The following is a 21,385-nucleotide window of genomic DNA, read 5'->3' as shown; positions in this document are numbered from 1 at the left end:
CAGACTGATAGACAGACAGACAGATAACCAGGCCAGGAAGGAAAGGAAGTGAAAAGTCATGACACTGCCACAGAGCCACTTACATGACTGCTAACCATGATACAGGGGTCAAGCTTTCCCTCTGGAAGGTACAGACCTGGTTTCTAATTCATTTTAAGTAAAGTCAGTTTATGAATAAGCCCAAAAGAACCCGGACCTCAAGACGAGCAGGGTGTGATGCCATGGACCATATGAACAGGCATGGGTCAGCCAAGTGACACCACGGAGTAGGAGGAAAGTGTAAAGAAAGTCAGCTCGTGCTGGAGGAGAGCTGGGCTTAAAGGGGCTCCATGTAAATGTCCCCATTCACGGGGTGAAGCCGGGAACCATCTCAGCTCAGTGAAGAGTCACTCATGCTTCTCTTCACACTGCCGATCAGCCTGTATCTCAGAGTCTGTGTGGAGCAGGCCTGCGGCTGCCCAGGGAAGCTCAGCTTCTGGAAGAGCCCAGAGCATGCTGACCATCCTGACCACAGCAGGGTGTCACTCTTCCCAAACCCCATCCAAATAATCTTTTTCCATGTCACACTTTAAGCCAGGAAACCTGTCAAATAATGTCCTGGCCCCTGGAAAGGGAGGGTCTGATATTTCAAATAGTGTTTCAATGCACATCAGGCAGATGAAGGAAGAAGCCCAGAGGGAGATGCCAGCTACAAGGATACAGGCTATGCCAGTCACCACAGGACAGTCACGTGCAAAGTCACTCTGCTCCGAAGGCTCCACAGATACAAGGCCTCCATAAATAGATATTATGTCATGTAGAAACCAACTTCTAATGCAAATACCTTCTCAGCTTTGCTGTGAATGTAGATTATTTGGGCACCTATATTACATTAATATTATGTGTCATCCCTATCTTAAACACACTTCAGATTTCTTACAGTGCTTGCAATTTTCTCATTAAGCAATCATGCTCTAAATTTCAAAGCTAATGATAAATGTTAATCAACAAGTCTAAGCCTTTAAGAACTGAAGGCACAAAAATAGTTTCTGCTCTTCCCTAATTGAAGCAGTGTAGCATCTCACCTAGACTTCTAAATAAAGCTTACATTTTCACCCTGAGCCATCTTGTTGCTAATGCCACAAGCTTGACGGATGACAGTGCACACAGAGACCTTCCAGAGAATTGACAGGTTCATTTAGCTGGTCCACGCGATGCCCTGTCCCTACCTTTTCTGATGTCTTGTCTTGCACAGGTGGCCCTGTGCGGGGCAGTGTTGGAGGAGGGGGTGCCCGGCGCTTCTTCAGGTCCGACTTGACTGACACCCCTGAGATGTTGCCAAGAGAGAGGGATGGACCCAGGATAACAGAACGTGGATTCACACATGGGGAGTTCGGGGTCGTCAAGCAGCCCTATTGGAGGAAGAGACAAACATAAAACCCGCATTACTCCGAGATGCTTCTCGGTGCACAAATGATCAGAGATGAGAACTGAGCACCCAACACCCACCAGAGCTTCTCCATCATCGTTTTCACAGACAAACAATGTTTGAATCATGAGAGCAAAACCCTTCTATTTTCACTGTCCCGGGAAAATGACCACAGACCCCATTACCGGACAGGTTCCTGGTATGAGGTTTATTTTGCTAATCATGAAGGAAACAGCAAGACTGTTTAAACCTGTACGAGGAATTCTTACCAGCTAGAATCATGGGAAATTCCTGACCCACCTACAGTGATGAATTTGCCTTCTTAAATTTGTGACCTGTCATCAGACTGAGTACTTAGATGCTGAAAAGGGGGAAGGAACAGATCAATGGGTAGAAGCAGCACATCTTTGCATCTGGAGCAGCATTTCACCCATTGCCTGGAAGGGGCTTAGGTTTCTCCTAACTTTGAGGAGTTTCAAATAGTTGACAGGGTAGTGTAAACAGCCTGCCGTGGATATTTCACGTGACCATCAAATGCAGTACTTCATGACATATCCCTAATGAACTGAATACAAATTCGACCTAACACCCTAGTTAATTGCTCCCAAGGAGCAATGTCTACATCCAGGGAGCAGACTAAAGGCATACATAGGCATTATTTTCAGTTTTGCCTCCTAGGTTCTATTTAGGGGAATAACGCAAGTGTTAGTGCAGGGAAGAGTATTTAGATAACTAGCAGTCTAATTCCAAATTAAAACTGAAATGGATGCCCATCCCTTACTCTGCTACGCCCTCTGTCCTGCCCTGGCCCTCCCCAGAACCAGCGTCTCCACTCCACGTGGTCCACACTGAGGGCCAACGCAGTGGAGTGGTCAGTCCACAGATGGGGGGACGCACTACCTGGACTCGTGACTTTGCCACTGATAAGCTGTGTGGCCTTGGAGAGGTTTCTTAACTTCTCTCTGCCTCAGTTTATCTCCTGCAAAATTGAGGTCAACAATAGTACCTACATCCCAGAGAAATGGTGAGAACTAAATGGGTTACAATAGGTGAAAGAGGCTTAGAGTGTTCACCGCACAAAGTGAGCATCCAGCATGTGCTATTACGGTTATTATGCATTTGTACAGGTTTTTTTCTCCCCCGTAAGCCCCGTGAGGACAGCGATTGTTCCCTATTCGCACTCACAGCCGAGTCCCAGGCTCCCAGCAGCTCCAAGGGCCCAGTTACCCTGTGTGCCCTTGAGTCCACACAGGCAGGAAATCAGTGGGTGGGCAAATCTGCCCTTACATTTCACATCAGGAACTTGTGGGTGAGCTATCAGCTCACCACATTTGAAATAAATATAGAAAGAAAACTCACCACTTTCAATAGCAGCCCTGTATGACCTGCCCTCAGCCTATTCTGTTCTGCCAATTACACCATTATTCAGTTTCCTGAGATTTTTGAGACTCAGATTTTCTTGTACTTAAGTATTAACATCAAAGGAAAACTGAATCCCTGCTTCTTATGCCTATTCATGCTTTCTTGTGAGACGCTATCAAATGTACTGCTCATCAAAAGCAGGGTCCCCATAGCAGGTCAGGGACCCCCAGGAAAGAGTCTTACATCCAGAAAACTAAACCCAGGCTCCCAGAGAAAATTGTAAAGAAAAATGGTCAGAGTTTCTCCCAGTCCTCTGGTTCTGCAGACATCAGACGTATACTAAGCGGTCACCAAGTCATGTCCAACTTTTTAGTGACCCCATGGACTGTAGTCCTCCAGGTTCCTCCATGGGATTTCCCAGGCAAGAATACTGGAGTGGGTTGCCATTTCCTTCTCCAGGGGATCTTCCTGACCCAGGGATTGAACCCACATCTTCCGCATTGCAAGCAGATTCCTTACTGCTGAGCCACTGCAGAAATCTCCTACTAAGCAAGTAAGCCAATGCAAAATGAAGTCTTAAATACTTCCAGCTACCTTACACGTACCTCCATTGCAACTGTGAACACAGAAAAAGACAAAAGAACTTAAGTGCACTCAACAATGCCGGGTCTGGGTGGTAAATGAAGCAAGCCAGAGCAAGGGCTAGGCTGACCCAAGTCTGGAGCTGGGCTGGCCTGCTCGCATGCCCCCACCCCATTCGAGGGATACAGACTCACGCTGCGGAGGTTTGTTCAGGCCTGTGAAGCACAGCAGAGAACTCTACCCACTGCCTGCATCTCTGGAGCGTGCCCAGACACACTGGCATCCCTGAACATGGATGTTGTGGCAGGCGCCTCGCATTCCCGACCCTAATTGCTTTTCTCCCCTCTTCCCTGTCTACGCTGGGAACTCCCAGTCCTTCTTGCCTCAGTCCCCTCCACAACGACGCCTGCCCTGCCTGGCAGAAGCCTCAGCACCTCTTTGAACTCCCTTCGGCCCCTTCAGTGCCCCGAGTATGTTCCCAGCTCTGTGCAGACAGTCTGTTAAAAGCACTTCACAGTGCATCTAGTTTATATCTATTTCAGGCTCTTCCTCTATAATCCTGCTGGCCTTAGAGCACTGGGACTTCTGAGTTTGTCAACTCTTTCCTGAAGTGGGGGGGGGGGCTGACTCAATGCCCACCTTGCACACACAGGCAGGAACGGCTCCACCTGTAAGAACGAGGGACCTTCCACTTACTTCAAAGTTGCTGTCAGCACCCAGCGTGTTTCTGTCACATCAGACGTGTCCCACATATGTGGTTTCCCTCTCCTTCGGTAAGTATTTTTTGGTAAGAATGATCTCATCAGGGCCACAGAGAGATGGCCTTGACAGCAGAAAGTTGGAGCCCAGGGCCACCTATCCTGGCTTTCTCCAATCCTGACACCTGTTATTGACGGGCTTCACAGTATTTGTGTCTCTGGAACAGAACTGAATTCTGACATAACAGGTTTTTAGCCAAGTCTGCTCTGTAGAGCACACACACCTCTCTCCCTAACCCACCCCCACCCTTCACACCCCCAATGTCAGTGTCCCCTAGTTCTCGGACCACCAACCCCTCTCAACACTGAAGCATAATAATGCTTCTCAACGTTCAATCCAGGGGCAGCCAAAACATCTTGGCTGCCCAGAGGATATTTGTGGTTTAACTCATTTCCTTCTTTCCCCACTCCTGGAAATTGCGCACACAATAAAGAAAAAAAATCCACAGAATAATTTGGATAGAGACATTGTTTTTTAAGTATGGATGTCGTTTAAGAGGCTAATTCATATCAGTGTAAAATAAAATGGTAAACCACGCTGTGGTCCATGTAGGCTGGGGTCTAGACAGCCCGGTCCACACCCTCCTATTCCAGTGTGGGGTTTTCTCCTGCTGCACAGTGGCCAAGTTTCACGGGAAACAGACCACGGCTTGCCTGCAGGAGGGATCTCATTTCCTGCTCTTGTCCAAACTGTTCAAAAGCATTAAAAAAAAAAAAAAATCAAATCCTTTTCTAGTAGGGGAGTGAGTCATACCTTCCTACAAAGGTTGGCAGAAAAATTCACAGGTTCTGGCTTTCATAGTCACATCAGATTTTCTTAGATTTTTTCTCCTGTGATGGAAGCCCAATAAACCATTAAGAAAGAGCAATGGATAATGAAAACAGGAATAAAGCAAACCCAACTGACAGGGCCCACAAGGGGTCTCATTGTTAAGATGGCTCATTATGTTGATCTCACAAACAGAGAATAAAATCAGTGATCCTTAAGATGGACCGAATTGCCCAAACGACATTCTGTTTTCTCACTGGCGCCTACCTTCTCAAAGCTACGAGACCACCAGCTACAACCTCCAGCAGGAGGTCCAGACCTCCGGCTCCGTGACGACCACAGGACTCAACTGTAGGCTAAAACTTAACCATCCCTTCAGAGAATTTTTCATTGGCGGGGTATAAGAAAGACCCTGTCAGAAAGGGAGGACGTGGTTCTCCTTAAGGGCCAGTCACCCTCTCGTTTCCCTCTAATAAATTCCCCTTTTCTTGCCTGAGTGTCTGACTCGCTCTCTTTTTCTCTGCATTTGCCTTACACCAACCTTTAGGACGCAGAACTTGTGGGACTTCAGACTGTGGGGTGTACACCTCCTTTGCTATCACTGGAGGGCTAATCAGATGGGAAACAGTACTAATGCCATGAGTTCACACCACCACTGACAGCCTATGAATTTATTACCTTCAGTATAAAATGATAAGATGGGACTTCACTGGTGGTCCAGCGGCTCAGATTCCAAGCTTCCAGTTCAGGGGGCCTTAGCCAGGGAACTAGATCCTGCATGCTGAAACTAAGAGTCTGCATGCCACAACTAAAGTTACACAAGCTGCAACGGAAGATCCCACATGCCTCAACTAAGACTCGGCGGAGCCAAACACATAAATAAATACTAAAAAAAATTAAGATGACATTTTGACCCCATCTCACACACACAGCTGGATGTGGAGGACTGGGAAACATCTTTGGGATCTGTTGATTTTGTCACAGATATCTAATTTTGAATTAAATACATGTATTTGTTTTTGTTTGAAATGTACTCCGTATTCTAGTGAATCCTGATTTCCTTCTGTTTGTCAATGCAGCCAGAACAACATTCTGCACTCGTTCCAAATGTTGACTGAAAAATAATGCATAGCCGAAAAGTTCAGAGTTATGTTTTATTCAGTGGACAACACTGAGGACTTAAGCCTAGGACACAGCCCTTCTGAGAGCTCTGAGGGACTGCTCAGAAGAGCTAAGGTGGGAGGAGCCAGAATATATAGGGATTTTTGCAACTCAGAACATCAAAAGATTGCCATTAATTAAGGAAAACCAGACATCACGCTTTTCTATGTATGGGAAGATGCAAGAGTCTGGCTCACTCCTCAGAAATCATTCCTTTGAGATCTACCTCAGCTGCCTGGAGCCAGCTTCCTGTGGAGTTTTCTCATCCTGAGTCTTCTCAGCGTCCACCTTTGGGGTGGCTGCAGGGTCTGCTGGTTTAATGCTGGGGATCCTGTTTCCATGCCGAGTTCCCGCACCTCTGGGTGTCTGTAATGTGACCACTTGATGACTGCAACACCCTTTGTTTTACTGACACACCAGCAACATTTGTTTCTTTGACACAAACTCCCTTGGCTTCTCTCTGGGGAGATGCAGAAACCCTGGGGGCTTTCCCAGGAGCCGTCCCGAGATGCCGTGAGCTCCCGGGGTGGGTGGGTGATTGTAGGTTTGGCCTTAAGAACTAGCTCTGCTCCTAACCTATTGGGACCATCACTGCAGGCACAGTGGTCTCCGCGGGGCCAGCACTGCCATGACAGCTCCCTATAACCCTGGGGAAGGCTCTGGGAGTGCTGGGGCTCCCTAGAATGATTCTTGGGTTCACAGGGACTGCAAAGAGCAGGTTCTCTCCTATACTCATAATCCATCAGAGATCAGTACTGGGCAGGACACTGCGTGTGCCCAAGGTGAGCATCACCCTGTCCATGTGGGCCCCACTGTATCCTCTGCGGAGCTGCTGACGTCACCTGCCTCAGGCAGCTCTACAGCATCCATGTCACAGCTGAAGGGGGGCATCTGTCCCCAGAAACAGGAAGGGAGCCGTGACCTCTGACCAGAATATGCTTCTGAGACAAAAGGGGCAATGCTGTACTTGAAACGTTTCTGTCTACATTGTTTCAGTGATTTCCCTGGTGGTCCAGTTAAGACTTCCTGTTCCAATTCTGAGGGTGTGGGTTCCATCCCTGGCTGGGGAGCTTAGATCTCACATGCCTTGCAGCCAAAAAAATCAAAACATAAAACAGAAGCAATATTGCCACAAATTCAATAAAAACTTAAAAAAATTGTTTCATAAAGAAGTAAGGATGAAGAGCTATTTGTTCTCATTTCTCAAAACTGTTCATTCTGGCAAAAAAAGACTAGCTTGTGAGCATCAAGCACATGATAAAGTAGACCTTTTGACATGGTTGGTGAGGAATTGAGATAGAGGTTTTGGCCTAAATATTGAGGAAAATATTTTGGTTATAGTAAGTACAATCTGAAATAGTCATTGACGATCTTATCAGCATCACATGCTTCTAAATTAGACCATATATTCTTAGGATGGCATGATTTTAGAGTTTTAATGGGGAGAAAAGCTGAGGTCCAAGGAACAAGGAAATGAATTGAACTCCTCAGGATGCCTGAGTTCCTGGGGAATGGGATTCAACTGGTCAGTTCCGAGCATCCTGCATCCCTCTTCTCCTTTCATTATGCTGCCCCCTTTTGAAAGGATTTCAACAGCTTTGCTTTTCTCTCTCCTTTTCCTTTCTCTCTTCCTTCCCTCCTTCCTTCCTTGTTCCGTTCTTTGTCAAAACATTCAGTGGGAGAGAAGTTAGTTAGAGCTGTTACCACATCATCTTTTCTTCGGATACAGGTTTTGGCAGGAATATAAGGCAGGGCCGCATGACAGAGCCTGATGGGTGACGGACCTCGCTCTCCTGCCCACTCAGAGCGCAGCCCAGGTCTATCAGAGCTCCTCTGATGTGAAAGCAGAGCACTGCTTCCCATCCACAGCTGCCAGCCCTGCCCTGGATGCTCTGCTTGCGTTTCCTTATCCTCAGAGCACAGCCTTCCTGAAGGACACACCCTTGGCTGAATCCCTCAGCCAGGGGGTACCCTGTCTTCCTGTGCCCTGGAAATCTGGCATCAGTCCAGAGCAAAGGGCAAAGAGGCGGAAACCCATCAGCTTTGTGAGACTGAATCCTCGTGATGGGCAGAAACACAGAACTTAGGAATCTAGTTTCTACCATGTGATGTGAGTGGGAAACAGCCATTCTCTGGGGCCACATTCCTCCTGGGAATGCCTGAAGAATGGCATTGCTTTAGAAGATAAGTTGTAGGAGCTATTTGGCCAACAAAATACTCTGTCATGGAAGTTCTCTGACAGTTTCAAGCTTCAGAACAATTTCAGAGATCTTTCCTCTGTTGGTTGGATTTTTCCTTACAACATGCCAAAAACATCCTGCATTCCAACAAAACTCTGGGAAGACCCTGAATACTCTGGAATACTCTGAGCCTTCTGCTGCTTTCAGGACCTCCTGGAAACTTGTGAGCAAACACTTGGTTGCTTGGAATATGCTGACTACTCATAATTGACCACTTTCACCAAGACCATTTTAGAGAGCCAGAAAGTTGTGAAAAGTTTGTGAATGAAAAGGAAACCAGCCTCGCTATAAGTCAGAGGAGCCTGGCTGCAGGAAGGTGGTGGGCGCGCTGGGACCCCAGGTCAGTATGGAGGCTCCACAGCGGGAGTGGAGGAGGGGAGGGGAGCACGAACACTGGGTGAGGAGGTGTGATGGTGAGTGGAGAGAGGTGAGCATAACACAGTGCTAGGCTCATGGGGACAAGGCAGGCAGAGACCTGAGGGAAACACCCAGACCCGCACAACAGGGGTGTGTGTGTGTGTGTGTGTGTGTGTGTGTGTGTGTGTGTGTGTGTGATGGCTTGCTGTGGTTCCATGTGAGATTTCGATGGATGCAAACTCAAGCACAATTTTGGCAGGTGGGAGTGATGATTCTAATTCATATGAACAATAAAACCTTAATAATAAAGGTTTCCCTTTCAAATGTGTGAAGTCTCCTACAATTTACAAGATAGCAGACTGTGAATGCTGACCTGTGAGTTCTGTTTACTAAAACTCACCAGAAGTAAGATTTCCTACATGGTCACAGTGGAGATAAATGAATAAAGGTATTGAGATGAATGGATTTCTCCAAAGGACATCAAGCCTCGCATGTCAAGTGGCTCATGTGTGTTTCTTGAATGCCGCAGGTTGGATGAGGAGAGGACGTGAGGATCTGACAGCTGGTTGGTATTGGCTGGGTCTCAGGGCTGACGGAAAAAGACGCCTCTTCCCCATATAGAAACAAAACTGTTCAATACAATGAAAAAGACTCCCCCTGTAAGCAACCAGATGATTTCTAACACTCCTATCAAATCAGGAAGGCTGCTCTGTAACTCCAAATAACTGAGTCATTAGATGGAGGAAGTCAAGCTGATAAAATGTCTTTTCCAGCAAATTCATCTTCAAGTAAAGTAGTAGGGTTTTTGTTTTTTAAAGAAGCTGGAAGTGTGGGTATGATTCAGTCATCTGTTGGTTGAGGAGACCAGTTCTTCACAACCCCCTCTCACCTGCAAAGACATCCCTCATCCTTTGCTAACTACAGGCTTCACTCTGTAGAAGACTGACCCCAAAATTCACCACTGAAGATGGAACCCTTATGCAAGGGTCCAAGGAAAAAGTCCATTTAGAATGAACACAGGGCAACAGCATTTTGCAGACTTTCCTGGACAAACGGAGAAGGGTGGTCTCCCTTCCAGAAGGGAGTCTGAGCAGACGCTGGCCGCGAGCGGGGAGAATTGGGGCTGCAGGGGAAGGAAGGGATCCGACTCCAGACTGGAGCAGAAACAGCAGGGATGAGTGGGGTCATTCAGCTCCCACACACCAACCCATGTGATCACGGGACCGTTCAACCAGGCTGGTAATCGCATGACATCCTTTCACAAGGAAGGAAACCGAAGCAGAGAGCGCGGCTCCTCCAGAATCACAACCAGACAGGCTGGCGGGAAACAGAAGTTCTGAAACACGGCTGCACACTGTGACCCCAACCCCTGGAGCTTTTGAAGATGGGAGACGCCAGCCACACCCCAGATCAACTTCAGCAGACACTCTGGGATGGGAGTAGGTATTTGACTTTTTTTTTAAGTGTCAAAATATGTATAACATAAGATTCATCATTTTAACCACTTTAAAATGTGCAGTTCACAAGCATGAAGTACATTCCAGACGCTGCCCAGACACCACCATCCAATTCCAGCACTGCTCATCCCTCTAAAAGGACACCCTGGTCCATTCAGTAGCCACGGCCCATCCATCTCCACAGCCCCTGGCGACCACCTGGCTGCTTCCTGACTCTCAGTGGGCTTCCCTGGCTGCTTCACAGGAATGGAGTCAAACAACACGTGGTTTCCAGGTCTGACTTCTTTCACTCGGCATGAAGATTTCAAGCTTCCCTTGGTCTCAGCCTGGGTCAGAGCATCCTTTCTCATCATGGTTGGATAATCCTCCTTCTCACAGACAGTGCATATTCTGCTCAACCCATTCATCTGGGGACGGACACGAGGCTTGTTTTTGTCTTTTGACTTTTGGGACTAGAGCCACTGTGAACAACTGTGTCCCAGCGTTGGCTTGAAGCTCTTTCCTCGACTCTAGTGGGTCCCTGGGAGCAGACTTGCTATGTCTATGCTCCATGCTCCCCAGCAGCTGCACCATTTTATATTCTTTCCCACTATCAGTAAAAGGGGGTTCCGATTTCTCCACATCCTTGCCAACACTTGCTATCTGTCATTTTCCTTTTATAAAAAATTATAGCCATCTTCTTGACGTGAAGTGGTACCTCACTTGAGTTTGGGTTTGCATTTTTGTAGCTCATCATGACCCCGGGCATCCTTTCATGGGCTTGCTGGCCCTCAGGCGTCTGCTTTGGAAGGCAAGATTAGGAGCCACTGCTGGAGAGTCCTTCCCAGAACCATCACAGCATGCTGCCCAGGGCAGAGGTGGTTCGTTTTTCCTTCTTTCTCAGGGCAGAGAGAGCCCGGGACATTTTTCCTGGTCTCCAGCCCAAGAATGGCGGGGGTTCCCATGCATGACAAACCTCCACTGGGAACAACTATACAAGATTTCTGTCCCTCAGACAAGCATATCAGGAAGTGAGTGTCATGTTTCTAGGGGAGCCTTGAATAGCTTCTATCTGATTTAAGGAGATTAATCATACATTCTGGAACTTTACTATTAATTAACAAGGAATGAGTGACCCACTCCTGATCCCCCTCTGGGGCTCCACTGCATGCACAAGACACAGCTGATCCAGTGGGTGCCAGCCCAGCCGTGGAGATGGGGCCTCAGGCCACACACAGTACAGAGCCACCTGTGATGTCCACCTGTAAAGCTCTGCAGGTTCTGTCAGGCCGCCTGTGATGTCCAACTGTGAAGCTCCGCAGGTTCCGTCAGGCCGCCTGTGATGCCCACCTGTGAAGCTCCGCAGGTTCCGTCAGGCCGCCTGTGATGCCCACCTGTGAAGCTCCGCAGGTTCCGTCAGGCCGCCTGTGATGCCCACCTGTGAAGCTCCGCAGGTTCCGTCAGGCCGCCTGTGATGCCCACCTGTGAAGCTCCGCAGGTTCCGTCAGGCCGCCTGTGATGCCCACCTGTGAAGCTCCGCAGGTTCCGTCAGGCCGCCTGTGATGCCCACCTGTGAAGCTCCGCAGGTTCCGTCAGGCCGCCTGTGATGCCCACCTGTGAAGCTCCGCAGGTTCCGTCAGGCCGCCTGTGATGCCCACCTGTGAAGCTCCGCAGGTTCTGTCAGGCCCCCTGTGACCCTTTCTTGCAGCCTGGGCCCCCTGCCCTTGTCTGCGCACCTGACCTTTAGGGACAAGATTCTGCATTTCTCCTGACCCATGCCCCCTCTGCACTCTCCCTTGAAGACATGAACTCCTGCTGGAAATAAAAAGAGAAGGAAAAAGGTGACTGCAGAGGAGCTGTGGGAGGTGGCAAGAGACCAGAGGCCCAGGAGAGAGGAGGGTTAGAAGAGCGGACTTCGGATCAGATACAGGTTTTCTCATCCCAAGGCAGGTAACAGAGAGGGAACGTCAAAGGAGATTTGAGGGCTTCTGTCCAATCTTTTCACTGCAAGGTGAGCAAGCCAGGAGGAAAACCAGATACGGAACACGGTTGCTACAACCCATCAGGAAACTGGAAAGCAGAACTACTGCTGCTGTTTGTCATTCTAGGATTCACGCAGGGCACTTCCCTTTGTGGGTGGCACGTGGGGAGCTAGCGGGGCTGTCTGTTCAGTAAGGCAGCAGCGCAGGCCGTTGTCCAGGCCAGGGATGTCCGTGCAGGCCTGACAGCAGGAGGTACTCAGGAGGGGAGGGAAGTCCATCCCTGAGAGCAGCGCCTGGGAAGCAGCCCAGGGCAGTCCCTGGGACCATCCTACCTCGGGGTTTACAGGCGCGCAGGCTCGGCCCCCTCTCTCTACCCGGGTCATGTGGGGCAGGGGGACAGGGTGCAGCTGGAGCGACGGGGGCCCCGGAAGGAAAGGGAGAGAGTCGCTACTTTCTCTTTTCTTCTCTCAGAACTCAGGCCCCCAGTGGGCACCTGTCAGCATCTGTTTCACCAACCGGACTCGAAGGGGTTATTCCACCAGCCTGAAGCAAAAGTGTGGGTGCTCTTCCCAAGCTGAGGCACTGTCTGCCCTGCCCACGGGAACCCCATTGACCCCGTCTTCTCTCCCAGACACAGTGGCTTCTGAGACAGAGACTGTGCTGATACTGGGAGGCTTGGTTCAGCCTCTCCTCTTGGGCCCCCCAGGGCCCCTGCTCTCCACAGCATCCTCCCCAGAGCTGCCTGGGCTCTGCTCCCCAAGTGAGCCCCCAGGAACAGCCTGCAGAGGCCAATGGCTGAGTGTGAGAGCCAGCAGAGGCGGCTCCGGGAAGACTGCCCACAGCGCCCCGTCCTTCAGGGACCCCTCACTGCAGTGGCCTCTGCCCGCTTTTCAGGGCGTCGGGGTCTGCGTGTGCATGTGTGAGGAAAGGTACACATACTCACACACATATGATATATATAACTTACATATATGATTACCTGGGAAACCCGCGGTGGCTCAAACAGTAAAGAATCCGCCTGCAATGCAGGAGACCCAGGTTCGATCCCTGGGTCAGGAAGATCTCCTAGAGGAGGGAATGGCAGCCCACTCCAGCATTCTTGCCTGGAGAATCCCAGGGACAGAGGAGCCTGGCGGGCTATAGTCCATGGGGTCACAAAGAGTCGGATATGACTGAGTGACTAACACTTCCACTTTTCACTATGTATTATATATTACCATATATAATAGTTATACTTATTATAATAATATATCAATGTATTATACTATATTACATGATATACAAATAATATATAACATTATATATAATATATATAATACATAAACAATATAATATAACATATGTAATATATAAAGAAGCTGCCTACTAATATAGGAGATGTAAGAGACATGGGTTTGATCCCTCGGTCAGGAAGAGTCTCTGCAGGAGGGCACAGCAACTCCAGAATTCTTGCCTGGAGAATCCCACTGACAAAGGAGCCTGGTGGGCTACAGGCCACAGGGTCACAAAGAGCTGGACATGACTGAAGTGACTTAGCATGCACACACATCATATATTATAGGATATAGAATACAATAATATATATATATAATAAAAATCTCTTATCATGAAAATACTCAAGCCCTCATTTCTGACTTGAATGCAGAATCCCCAGCCTCTATTTCTGGGTTCTTTTCCAAGTCTCTGAAGCCTCACTCCCCTTGTGCCAGGCCCACTAGCAGGGCAGTGCAGGCTGCCTAGCCTGCTTTCCCGAGCAGGTGCCCACCTGCCCCACATCCCACATGCCGTGCCTGAGCCTGAGGGCTGGGGTCCCCCTCCACCCTCTGTGAGTCTGAGTGAGGGGCCAGGGCCCGTCGGCTCTCTGATGATGAGGTCACTGCCAGCAAGGTCGCACGTGCCTGGGTTCTGAACACCGTGGTGGGGACCATTCTCCCCTCAGACATCAGTCACGGGCACTCCCTGCGCAGGGAGTCCTCAGCATAATGTTCACATTTCCTGGAGAAACTACAGAGGACAGGAGAGACATACATCCTCCGAGAGGAAGTAGACACCCTCAGTGGCCTTTCCGCCCGGAGGGTGACATGACGGTGAGAGGACCACCCAGCCCCCTTCAGAAGACGGTTCTGGAGGATGTCATCACCGTGCAGATGGGAGCCCCCCGCGGCTGCTCAAGGCCGGACAGAGATGCAAACGCCACCGTTCAAAGGGTTACACGTCTCCTTCTGACCTTTTGGAGCAACTGCTCTGTTTTTCCCAGTACACTTTGTAGGGTCTTAGGGTTGGAACGGCAACCTTTGACCCAGACATGAGTGACAAGCACCCCAAGCAGACAAGGGATCCTTGTTTAATGCTGATTTAAGGTCAGAACTGAAGAACAGGTGCCCGAGTGCTGAGTCACTTCAGTCAGGTCCAACTCTTTGTGACCCTATGGACGGTAGCCCATCAGGCTCTCCATCCATGGGATTCTCCAGGCAAGAACACTTGAGCGGGTTGCTGTGCCCTCCTCCAGGGGATCTTCCCAACCCAGGGACTGAAACTGCGTCTCTTACATCTCCTGCATTGGCAGGTGGGCGCTTTACACTAGCACCACATGGGAAACGAAGAACAGGGTTATCTTATTAATTGTAAGTCAAATAAAGAACAATCACTTGGCCTTGCAGGAAAAATCCTTGCACGTGTAGCTTGCTGCTAAGCGCTGAATCCCACCCCTTTCATGACAGCGACATTCAATGCCCATCCCTGAGATGGGGCCACGCCTCACTCCTCCGACCCCCAGGGCCTGGGAAAGCCCGCACACCAGTCACCTCAACGTTCACGTTTGTTGGGCTTTCTGCAAGTTTTTAGACAAAGAACTTGGAATAAACTAGCACATAATATTGTCTAAGGGCCCCAGGTGGCCCCTTCTTTTAGGGAAATCCATTGTTGTGAGTGTTCTCACAGGGCGTTTTTACCTACACTTTCTGTCTCTAAGGAAGAGCTGATAAAGGCAGACATTCCAAAATCAAAAGCAATTTCACACACCAGTTCATCAGCAGTACAAGTCTGCCTGGAGACGGCACCTCCTCTCGCCCTTGCCGGCTGGCCTGTGGGGGTCTCCGTGGCATTTCTGTTTCTCGGGTCTGAGATGGGGGTGCTCCGGCTGCTCCGCACAGGAACCCTCTAACTCAGCCCGACTCAGGGATCCTCAGTGATGGGCCAAACCAGACCACGGGCCTGGTTTCAGGTACCAAGACCCTCAGGCGCACAACTAGCTGAGGACCACCGCCCGCCTGCCAGGGAGCTACTGTTACTTTGTGAGGTTAAACTCCAGCATGGGCGGAGTTGACCCGGGGCCCCGTTCTGTCCTCCTGGCTGGGTCCTGGCTCTCATGGGGACTAAGTTCTTCATACTTTGGTGAGAAGCCCACAGTGTAGACGGAGGGTGCCTTTTACTAGCACATGGAGGATGCTAAATGAACACGAATTAGGGTTTCAAAGGCAGCCACCCCTGTTCCTTGATAAAATTGCACTGTTAAATTTGCTTTATTGCTGCCATATATCATGATTGACAATTAAATATATAGTTACAAGATATGTAGCAAAGCATTTTCAACTAAATACCAAAAAGAAGAAATGGTCCACATAATTATGCTAAAGCAAATGTAAATATAATCCCTCCACACAAACTTACTTACATCGGAATATTTTATTACTGAATGAATTTTATTCAATTAATATTAAGTAATATTTCCACTTACTAATTCAAATCAGAAATTTAATCAAAAATTCATGTAATAATATTTATATCTTATTACTGAAATATAAGTAACTTTAGTGATTTCATTACTGAAATATTAATTAAAAATGGACACAAAATATCACTAAATTGAAATTGCTGAAGGTCTCTTGTTGCTTCTGTTCTTGGTTTATAGCATGTTCAGTTGCCTAAAGTCTCACACAGAAGCTTATGTGTGCATGCAAGCTAAGTTGCTTCAGTCATGTCCAACTCTTTGCGACCCTATGGATTGCAGCCCGCCAGACTCCTCTGTCCATGGGATTTTCTGAGGCAAGAATACTGGAATGGGTTGCCATTTCCTTCTCCATGGGATCTTTCTGACCCAGGGATCAAACCTGCATCTCCTGCACTGCCAGATGAGTTTTTTTTTTTTTGTTTTTTTTTAACCATTTTAGCGCCACCTGGGAAGTCCAATAGATGCTTACATTCTCTTACAAAGGAAATGCGCTAAATGGCCTCAAACTGTGAGTTAACTGTAACTCAGATCTTTTGCTGAGAGCCGCTCCCTTCCTCCTGTCGAGGAAAGCAGCAGACAGCGAGGCAGTGATGGCGGGAAGGCCAGACCCTTGGTCCCGCCACAGGGCTGACACTGGGGACCACCAGCTTCCCCCAACATCAGCCTCCCTTCTTTGATTCCAAGCTGAGTGCTGTCACGGTCACCCGTCAAGACTGACTTCCTAGGCTCTCTGAGGCTGAGACTGTCATTACATTCTCACTGATGGCATGTGAGTGGACATGATGTCCAAGCAACCTCCAGACTGGCCAGTAGACACCTCTGTTCATAATCATTCCTTCCAATGGAAGGACAGAAAGATGAGGGTGGTCATCTGGATTCTTCTGTCCTTGAAAGGTTAGTGCTTCTATCCCTGGACAGTTCCAATCCTGGAAGGACTATGGTCAGAATCAAGAACTTCCCATCTCAGTCTCCACATCTAGGGAACTTGTTATAGCTCCTCAGCCTACCCTTATCATTTGGTGGCCGCCGTCAAAAGAGTTTGTGTGCCATGGACACTATACACTAGAAGCCCTGAATTCCTGCAGACTGAGGGGAAAATACACTGCTATTTTATTTACTTTTTAACTGACCCACTATTTGTAGATATAGTGGGAGGATCACATTAAGTCTAATTAGCATCTGTCACCACACTCAGTTACAGAATGTTTTTCTTGTGATAAGAACTTTTAAGGTCTTGCCTCTTAGCAACTTTCAAATATACAATACAGCCTTATTAACTACAGTTACCAGGCCTGTACATGATGTCTCCAGGACTGATTGATTTTATAACTTTTATAGCTATTAGTTTGTACTTTTTGACTCCCTTCACCTATTCTGTCCCCTCTCCTCCCCCATGCCTCTGGGAATCACAATCCGCTTTCTGCATCTATGAGCTCATTTGTATGATGTTTATTTAGATCCCATGTATAAGGGAGATCAGATGGTGTTTGTCTTTTTTATCTGACGTGTCACTTAGCATAATGGCCTCAAGGTTCATCATCCGTCTTGTTGCAAATGGCAAGATTTCATTCTTTTTTATGGCTGAATAATGTTCCACTCAATACACGTACCACATCATATCCCCTTATTCACTGATGGATACTTAGGTTATTTCCATATTTTGGCTACTATAAGTCATACACATGGAAGCATATATAACTTTTCAAGTTAGTATTTTTGTTTTCTTTAGGTAAATATCCAGTAGTGGAATTACTAGATGATGTGGTAGTTTCACTTTTCATTTTTTTGAGGAACCTCCATACTAATCTTCGTAGTGGCTACACCAATTTAACATTCCTACCAACAGTGCACAGGGTTCCCATTTCTCCACATCTTCACCAGCACTTGTTATCTCTTATTTTCTTGGAAAGAGCCATCCTATCACAATGATACTCATTGTGGTTCTGTTTGCATTTCTCAGATGATTAGAGATATAGAGCATCTTTTCTTGTGTCTGTTGGCCATTTCTGTGTCTTCTTTGGAGAAATGTTTACTCACACCCTGTGCCTGAATTTTAATAGGAGTGTTAGGGGTCTTTCTGCTATCTAGTTGTACGAGTTCTTTACAAGTTTTAGATACTAACCCATTACTGAATATGTGATTTGCAAACTTTCTCATTCAATAGGCTGCCTTTCGTTCTCTTGCTGCTCTCCTTTGTCTCACAGAAGCTTTATGGTTTGATTTGCGCATGTGTGCTCTGTCACTTTAGCGGTGTCCAACTCTTCGTGACCCCAGGACCACAGCGCACCACGTGCCTCTGTCCAGAGATTCTCTCAGCAAGAATACTGGAGTGAGGTGCCACGCTCTGCCCTAGGGGACCTTTCTGACCCGGGGGTCAAGTCTGTGTTTCCTGTGTCTCCTGTATTGCAGGGGGATTTTTTACTGCTGAGCCACCAGAGAAACCCATAGTTTGAGATAGTCCCACTTATTTATTTTTGCATTTGTCACCTACACGTTTGGTGTCAAATCCAAGAAATAATCACCAAAACTGAAGTCAAGGAGCTTACCACCTCTTTCTCTTCTAGGAGTTTCATGGTTTCAGGTTTTACATTCAAGTCTTTAATCCATTTTTAGTTCATTTTTATTTACAGTGTAATACAGTGGTCCAGTTTCATTCTTTTGCATGTCTGTCTAGTTTTCCCAACACCATTGATTGAAGACACTGTTCTTTCTGTATATTCTTTATGACTTTGTCATAAACTAATTGACCATGTATCTGTGGGTTTACCTCTAGGCTCTCTGTTCTATTGCATTGATCTGTCTGTTTTTATGCCAATGCTATAATATTTTGATTACCATAACTTTGTAGTACAGTTTAAAATTACAGAATTTTCAGCTTTATTTTTCTTTCTTAGGATTGCTTTGACTATTCAGAGTCTGCTGTGGCTACTTACAAATTTTAGGATTGCTTTATCCATTTCTATGAAAAATGACATTGGAATTTTGATAAGGCTTGCAATAAATCTGTTAATTGCTTTGGATAATAAGGATATAAATATTTAGTGTTCCACTCCATGAGTATGGGACATCTTTCCATTTATTTTGTCTTCTTCCATTTCTCTCAGCAATGCCTGATAATTTTCAGCATACAGGTTTTTCACATCCTTGGTTTAAATATATGTCTGTATATTTTATTCTTCAACACGCAATTGTAAATGGGTTTTCTTAGCTTCTCTTCCTGATAGTTTGCTATTAGTATATAGAAATGCAACAGATTTCTATATATTGATTTTGTAATCCTGCAATTTTACTGAATTCATTTATTAGTTCTAACATTTTTTTTTTATGGAGTCTCTACAGTTTTCTATATTTGGTATCACATTATCTGCAAATATTGACAGTTTTACTTCTTCTTTTCCTATTTGGGTGCTTTTTATTTCTTTTTCTTGCCAAACTGCTCTAAGACTTCTGATAATATTTTGTCTAAAAGTGGTGAGGGGAGCATCCTTGTCTTGCTCCTGATCTTAGAAGAAAAGTTCTTAGTTTTAGCCTTGAGTTTGATGTCATCTGTGGGCGTGTCATAGATGACCTTTTTTATACTGAGGTACATTCCCACTATGCCAACTATGTTGAGAGTTTTTGTCATGAATGGATGCTGAATTCTGTCAAATGCCTTTCTTTGCCTCTGTTAAGATGACTGTATGATTTTCTTCTTTTAATTTGTTACTGTGGTACGTCACATTCATTGATCTGCTGATGCTGAACCATCCTTGCATCCCTGGAATAATCCCACGTGATTAATGTGTATTGGTCATTTTAATGGATTGTGGTATTTGGTTTGCTAATACTTTGTTAAGAATTTTTTACATCTACATTAATCAGGGATAGTGGTGTATAATTTTTTTTTCTTGTGATGTCCCTTTCTGAATTTGGTGTCAGGTAATGTTAGCCTCATACAATGAGTTTGGAAGTGCTCCTTCCTTTTTGTGCTTTTTGGAACAATTTGAGAAAGAGTGGTATAATTCTCTGAATGCTTGACAGAATTTCCCAGTGAAGCTAGCTGGTCCTGAACTTCTGTTTGGTGGATCCCCTACAGGTTTAAATAGTAGCCTTAGATCAAACATCTGAGAAGGTGACTGTGCAGAACAAGTAAAAAGCAGTGTGCTATGCCCCAGTCTGGAACAGACCACACTAGCCCTTCAGACTTTCTTGACCCTTGGTCACAATCTGCCTCCACATTCAGCTTGGAAATGGTTCTACAGCTTTTTTCTGCTCTGGAACAAGGCTCTAGTCTCACCTCTCTCAGCTCACTGGACTCATTGGTCCCGCTGAACTTGCAACATCCAGAGTAAGATTTCCAAGCATTATCTGACAGCAAATAGACACACATACAGTCTATAACTTCTCATCTCTAACCACGCACCCTAACTTCTAGTCTCCGTTTCTCGAGAGTAAAGGAAACCCCTCAACACCACTTCTACCTTGCTCCTCAGACGGCAGCCTGGGTGAAGCGCGACATCCTCATGATGGTGGAGGATGCTGGTCTCAGCATAGCACCCGAGAGCAGAGGAATGGTCTCACCTCGGGGACCTGCAAGGGGCTACTGCTGCTCCTTTGGTAGCAGTGACAAAGGCCAAGAAAAGAAGGGGCTCTGAGGACCTCAGAGGACTGGTACCATATAGGTAACATCATTTACAGTTCCCTTGGAAAGGGCGCTATTCCACAGGAGGCTGCAAAACCTCAGCCCGACACGGCTTAATCAAACAATCCATGTCACTGTGACTCATCAGAAGCATTCAGTGCAGCTTTGCTGTCTCACTTGCCTCTGCCCCAGGAACACACCCGCCCTCCTCCTGGACAAAGACCTTGTCACAGAACAGGCTGGGCTGGGGGGTGGCACTGGTGTCTGGCAGGCATTTGGAAAGGTGGCTGCGAGCGCAGCTGCCAGATCCCCCCAATCCCTGACCTACACGCGTGGACCAAGGAGACGAGGGGTGGCAAAAATTTCCCAAAACTGTCCACAGAAGTGTGGGACATCATTTCTTGTTCTGAAATTCTGTCTACTCTCCCCTTTCCAGTGAGGGGTTCAATATTCAAAATCATAGCCTAAAACTTCAATTGCTGGGCAATTCGGATATCAACTTCACCACCAATAACTTTTTTTTTCTATATTTGTGTGTAACCTGACTCTGCTTACACTGTTTGTTTGTTTCTAGTAACACAATGAACCAGAAATTGACTTTCAGCAGCCATAGTCTGAATGCGATACACAGGCACTCAGCAGGCACATGTGAGGTCCCTCTTCTTGCTTCTGGACCCTGGCCTAGCTGCTAGGCACAGAGTCATGAAAATGTAATGATAATAATAATGATAAATGGCTCTTGCCCTCAGCGAGCTTAAAATCCTTTCCTCCTTTTTTGCTACAAGTAACTCTAATGTTGCAACGAAACCAGGATATGATGGCTATTAAGATCAGAAGTTCTCTAAAAGCAGCAGAGGAGGTGATTTTTGGCACAGCCAAATCAACTGAGATGACTCTAAAAAGAGGGTTAGACACCACAAGTTGTCAGAGTCATAAAATGCAGTTAGAAAATAAAGACAGCTCTCCTTGGTGACGAAAA

General features: G+C 47.0%; 1 protein-coding gene across 4 annotated transcripts in view; it reads right to left on the bottom strand.

Moving 5' to 3' along the window:
* The window catches only part of COBL (cordon-bleu WH2 repeat protein), a 300,577-nt gene that overhangs the window by 136,139 nt on the left and 143,053 nt on the right, over positions 1–21,385 (bottom strand). For all 4 annotated transcript variants that reach the window (XM_043462499.1, XM_043462501.1, XM_043462500.1 and 1 more), the window contains one exon: positions 1,209–1,391. In XM_043462499.1, the coding sequence (XP_043318434.1) occupies positions 1,209–1,391 (183 nt within the window). The remainder of the gene's footprint in view (positions 1–1,208; positions 1,392–21,385) is intronic.

Source organism: Cervus canadensis, chromosome 3 (genome assembly GCF_019320065.1).
Source record: "Cervus canadensis isolate Bull #8, Minnesota chromosome 3, ASM1932006v1, whole genome shotgun sequence".
Taxonomy (NCBI): domain Eukaryota; kingdom Metazoa; phylum Chordata; class Mammalia; order Artiodactyla; family Cervidae; genus Cervus; species Cervus canadensis.
This window is presented reverse-complemented; position numbering and strand designations above follow the sequence as displayed.